Below are 6000 nucleotides of genomic sequence, written 5' to 3' on the forward strand. Positions count from 1 at the left end.
CGGCTGGCAGACTGTTGTCTTCTCACCATGTCCTCACTTGGCCTTTACTTGGCACGCGTGCAAGGAGAGAGCTCTTTCTCGGTCCTCCTCTTCTTAGAAGGGCACCAATTCCATCCTGGGGCGACACCTTCAGGACCTCATCTTACCCTAACTGCCTCCCAAAGGCCCCATCTCTGAATACACACATTGGAGGTTAAGGCATCGACATGAATCTGGGCGATGGAGGGAGGCACAAACATTCAACCCCAGATGAGAACTTTCCTCCTCCTGGGCCTGCTCCTAAAAGTGAGACAACTGGCTGATCTCCGACATTCCTCCTGTCCTGACATCCTGATGCCCTGTCCCTACCGACCAGAGTCTTGTCTAGTAATAGCTCTAATACACCAAGCTCTCACATCACCAAGCACCGTGCAGGGCAACAGGGTTAAAATCACAAGAGACAGAGACCCTGTCACACGTGGTACCCGACGTTTATCTGTCCACTGCCAAGACTGGGATCCGGGAAAACAAAATTGGAGAAGCGGTACTTTTCTTATATAATTTGCTTATTGGATACTTAACAACACGCCTATCATTCCGTTCGCGCCTGTCTGTGACTACAGTCGCATACGAGTGGGGACCATCAGTACTCCACACGGGATGGATGCCTTCTACTGGAAGGCCTCCCTCTGCGACACTGGAGGCCGTTTACCCTCTCAGAGGGTAGAGGCGGCCGGGCAGCTAATCTTGGCAAAGGAAGCAGCAGAGACAGGGCCTGGGGTGGGCTGGGCCGTGAGCACAGAGCATGAGAGGCAGGGAGGGGACTGTGGCTGAGGCCTGGGCGGCTGGGCACAGTTTCAGGCAGGGAGGAGGGTCCCCTACTGGCACCGGAGGTACACATGTAAGGACAGAGCCTGGTGAGTACCAGAGCCGGGTGGGGGGGAGATGACTGGCCGGGGGACCAGACAGAGGGGTCTTGAACACCCAGAGTTGCCAACAAAGACCTTCTGAGGTCACTTACCCCAACGGTTCTCAAAGCGGGCCTCCGAGAACACTGGGGTTTTGAGCATTTGGAGTATATGCCAATCAATCATTCAACCCAGCCTTGTCACCAACATAAAAGAAACACACTAAATTCATGAGTCTTCTTTCCCTTCCAAAACTTATTTGGTGACTGCCCGTTCTTGCTTCTCTCCCCTAGAATCGAGGTGAAGGGACAGGAGCTGGTTCAGCACCGAGGCAGATGAACTGTTCCACATGTAATCCACATTACAAAGTGTTCACACTACATACGACTTCATGACATCCCAGGTGTGTGCACACCATTAAAAAGGGGCAACTTCAAGCTCCGTCCTTGGACAGATGGGCAGCCTGAGGGCCCGTCCACGGCGCTCACTCGTCTGGCCTTCTGCTACATCACGAGATGCAGATTGCTGACGTCCTGGGCACAGATCTGGGCTCCTCTCAGGCCTTCCTGGGAACCGCACCTCAGCCTGCTTGGGCTGGGGGGGGGGGGGGGGGGGGGCTTCTGTAGCACGGTCACGGGCACCATGTGAGACAGCTGGTCCAGGGGCCCCACAGCCTGGCCCGGGCTCGAGTGAGTCGGCCCCGCTCCCCAGCAGCCAGAGGCACACGGAGCTGAGGGAACAGAGTGAGAAGCAGCCCGGGGTATGCAGCCCCACGACACTAGTTACCGAGAGCGGCAGAATGAAGAGACAGGCCAAAACCCACCAGGAGAAAGCCAGAGGGCAGGACAGCCAGGGCACCTGGACGGGGCTGCAGGCAGGCTCGTCTCCTGCCTCTCATTCTCTCCCGGGCCGGGGCGGGGGGTGGGGGGCACAGAACAGAACACACAGGGCTGGCACACGAGGGTGAGCGCAAGCACGAACGTCCCCACTGCAGGCCTGCAGCACTTGGGGACAGGAGGAGACAGGAGCCGTGGGGCCTGGACCAAGAGAAGGACGAGAGAAGACACAGTCAAAGGCAAAGGGCGGGACCTGGTAGAGTTGAGGGGCGGGCCAGAGGTGGGGTGGAGGGAGGTTTTGGGGGGGGGGGCAGAGGCAGAGCCGGCGGGGGCAGGTCTGGACTGGGAGCCTGGAGGTGAGCGTGGGTCCCCAGAGCTGAGGCCTCGCAGGGGCAGACTCTGACCACAGCGAGCGGCCCGGCGACGGAACGCCTGGATTTGGAACCTGGCTCTGGGACCTAAGAAGTTACTGTACTTCCTCGAAGCTCATTCTGGTGACCTATCGAGTCAAACGATCCCCGGCGCAGTTGGCCTGATAATCCACAATGCCCGTAACCTGTGAGGCGCGGTACAGATGTGCAGCTAAGGGGGCTGCCCCAAAATTATTAGTCTCCGAGGTGGCAGAGGGGAGAGCCCCCCCCACCCCACCCCCGCCCCCGAGACCCTCGGAGGGCAGTACGGTCGGGGTGCAAGTCAGCACTGCCTTCGTGGTGAAAAGGCTGCTCCTTCTCCCCGACCTGGTCACTCCAGACTAACAGGTCTCACGCCCCAAAGGTACTTACCTCGTCACTCATACTCCGGGTCCGGCAGCTGCTCAAGGAGCATCTCCTCCGTGCCACTGAACTGCATGAGAGAAGGGGACCAATGGCCAGAGCCCTGGGCATCCTTCCATCCTTCTCTTCCTGGCTCTGGGCCTCCCGGTAGTTTGGAGCGGGAGGTGGGAACCTGCTTGGGGGCGAGGGATCCTAGGAGCCCCTCCTCCCACCAGCCTTCACCCCGACTGCCCTCCGGAGAGGCTCCCCGACCCCCTGCAGCCGAGGGGGCTTCTGTTGGACCTCAGCGGGTGGCCCCAGTCATTCACCTTCTTCTAACATCTCTCTCATCCAGTCCTTTAAAATGCTGCAGCTGTAAGCTCCTGCCCTTGTTATTTTTAGTTTTTGGCGCAGAGCCGGAGGGAGCGGAGGCCAGACCTGGGGGGAGGGGGCGCAGGGCCACCCAAGGCCACCCGGTGGTCCCCGGGAGAAGGGACACACTTGCCTCGATGTGGTACACGATGCGCCAGAAACTGGAGTCTGAGCCTCGGTATCGTCTTCCAGGGTAGCGCTGCCACATGGAGGGCAGCAGGCCGGGGGCTAACAGGCCGGGGCACACAGCCTCCCCCAGGAGCACATCTTCCTGCCGCATGAGTACTTGGAGGCTACTCTCCATCTGAAGAGGAGGGAAGGCCGGGCACACCTTCAGGGCCCAGGCTCCCGGGCCCACAGATGACCAGAGTCCTTCCTGCCACCCTCGCAGCCTCGCCGGCATCTGAACTGCCCGGTGACCGCTGTTCCCTTGAGCCACGCATGCTCCTCTCGCGGACTCTGGCCAGGCCAGGATGACCAGCGGTCACGTGTGTCTGGACACTGAGACAGGGCCACACAACAAACTGAGAGTTTGTCCTTGAACTTCCTTAGTTCAGCTGCTCTGGGATTTTCTTTGTTTTTTTTTATTTTGTCATAGAGCTCCTTTTATTTTTTATTCATATTTATTTATTTTGGGGGGGGCAGTTAGGGACACAGAGAGAGAGACAGAGAGAGGGAGAGGGAGAAGAGAGAATCCGAAGCAGAATCCGTGTTGTCAGCACAGAGCCCGACACGGGGCTCCAACTCGCGAACAGTGAGATAATGACCTGAGCGGAAATCAAGAGACAAATATCCCCGGACCCCACAATCAGGTGATAGACCACTTTTCCCCACCTCCACCACTGCCCATCTATTGCAATAAATCTAACTTGCTGCCTGGTTGATCATGTGCCCCACAACCAGATCCCCGGACGACAGCCAGGGTGCTCATCTAAAACGTCACTCCCCTGCTCGATGCCCTCCAGTGGCTTCTCATCGTGGGCAGAAGCACCTGAAACCTTCACTATCTGGGCCCCTGCCTCCCCCATCTCCCATTTTGCCCCTCACCCTTCACCCTGTTCCAGCCACAAAGGCCTCCTCCCTATTTCGGGGACATGCCACATTCCCAATAATCTCTTGTATCTGCTGTCCTCTGCCTGGAACATTCTCTGCTAGATCGACACAGGGCTCGTACTCTTTCTTTTAGATAGCCCTCTGCACAAATGTTACGTCTAGAGGGACAAATTTCAGGGAAATCCAACTCTCTGAAATACACACGAGGCAGGCAGGCCTAAAACTGTGGTTTGCAAAGGTTTCAAATAAAATGACAGGCAAACGAGAAGGAATACTCTTGCGGGGTCTTGCCTGAAGACCCCACACCACTAGCTACTGCCTCTCATCCGACACAATTTACCACCAGCCTCAATTACTTTGTTGTCCTTCACCCCAGCCCAGGGTCAGCTTCGCAAGTAGTAGGATTTTATCGCATTCACTGCAAACCCTCAGCAGTCTAGAATCGTGCTTGGCATATAAACCAGGCCCTTATGCTTATTCAGTGACTCTCTCTCCAGAGTGGAAATATTTTTAACAATTTTCCATCTATGAAATAAACTAGAATTGTTAAGAAATAATTCAGATCATCCTGCAAGATATAAGTGGAAATCACCATTCTTGCTGTGTTAGTATAGAGTTTTCTGTTTCCTTCAGCCACCTTTAGTTTCCTTCTTCATCTTTTTCTTATTGATTTAAGTAAATCTTTACATATTAAGAATGCTCTCAATTACACGGAAGCAAACCCTGCCCCACGGTTTGCTAGTGGGTGTATGCTTCATGCAGAACTTATAATGATTATGTGAAAAACTCTGGTTTGTGGTTTGGGCGGTATGTTTAAGAAGATCTTCCCCAAGCAGAGGCTGAAAAAAAAGGATATTCTACAAATACCTGACTTTTAAAAAAGTAAATATTTAACTTGATTTTTTAAAGGACACATAGGTGTGTATTCATGTCCTCTACCCATTTCTTCACTGGATTATTTGTTTTTCGAGTGTTGAGTTTGGTAAGTTCTATATATTCATGAAAAATTTTTTAAATTTTTTTTATGTTTATTTTTGAGAGAGAGAGAGAGAGAGAGAGAGAGCACGAGCAGAGGAGGGGCAGAGAGAGACGGGGACGCAAAATCCAAAGCAGGCTCCAGGCTCTGAGCTGTCAACACAGGGTCCGATGTGGGGCTCCAACTCACAAACCGTCAGATCATGACCTGAGCCCAAGTCTGACACTTAAGCGACTGAGCCACCCAGGTGCCCCCACAAATTTTTTAAAATAAAAGTACATATAGGTACATTAAAAAAAAAAAGGCAAAAAACTAAATAAATGCCACTACAGAGGAGGCAGGAAACACCCCAAACTCCAAGGCAGGCCCCCCACGTGGCCGAGCGCACTCTGCGGAGAAACCCGCGTGGACGCGGCCGCCCACACCCTGCCCCGCCTGCCCCGGGGCGGCTGTACCTCGATGATTATGGGCAGCCAGGTACGCTGGTTCTCGTCCACGTACACGGACCTTTCCCAGATCCACAGGTGGTCCGGGTGCAAGGCCGTGTGCGCCCTGAAAAACAGGAGCTCGCCCATGGCTCCCAGGGCGTCCTAGGCGTCTCTGGAACCCACTCGCTGGTGCGCGGGACGCCGGCCCGTCGCTTTATAGCGGGGGCGGCGCGCGGGCGCCCCCCAGCGGCGGGGCGGGAGGAGGGCGGGGGCGGGCTGCGCGGAGCAGGGCGCAAAGCGGGGAGGAGGGCGAGGCGGCCTGGGCGGAGCGCGAGGCGGGGTGGGCGGGGCGACTGGCAGGAAATGCTCCGGAGCTGGCCCTGCGCCCTGGGACCCTGGCGCCTTCTAGGAGTGCAGACCCAGCTCGGTGGGCGCGGGGCTTTCTCCAGGCCCCCAGCCAGCCAGCCCCCACTCCCCACTGCTGGGGAGGCACCCCTGCCTGTGGCCTTTGGCCTTTTCTCTGTCAGGAGGTGCCGGCGTCCTCCGCTCCCCGGGACGCCCAGACCCTACTGTCCGAGTCGGGCTCTGTGTGTGGCTGGTCAAGTCATACTCAGACAGAGACGCCAGGCCTCTGCTGGGAACTCACAGTCGACGCCAGGCAACCCAGAGCCAGGACCCCCTCCACATCTTCTGGGA

The 6000-nt window shown here is 56.3% G+C and overlaps 1 protein-coding gene across 1 annotated transcript; it reads right to left on the reverse strand.

The window, feature by feature from the left end:
* Window positions 1-2509: 2509 nt before the first annotated feature.
* On the reverse strand, window positions 2510-5475 carry TCL1A (TCL1 family AKT coactivator A). Its single transcript, XM_058740592.1, has 3 exons — window positions 5332-5475; window positions 2981-3151; window positions 2510-2566 (listed from the first exon to the last, which is right to left on the reverse strand). Exons 1-3 carry the CDS (start codon window positions 5449-5451, stop codon window positions 2510-2512), a joined length of 348 nt encoding a protein of 115 aa, XP_058596575.1. The 5' UTR covers window positions 5452-5475.
* Between the last annotated feature and the right edge of the window lie 525 nt (window positions 5476-6000).

Source organism: Neofelis nebulosa, chromosome 7, assembly GCF_028018385.1.
Source record: "Neofelis nebulosa isolate mNeoNeb1 chromosome 7, mNeoNeb1.pri, whole genome shotgun sequence".
NCBI lineage: Eukaryota > Metazoa > Chordata > Mammalia > Carnivora > Felidae > Neofelis > Neofelis nebulosa.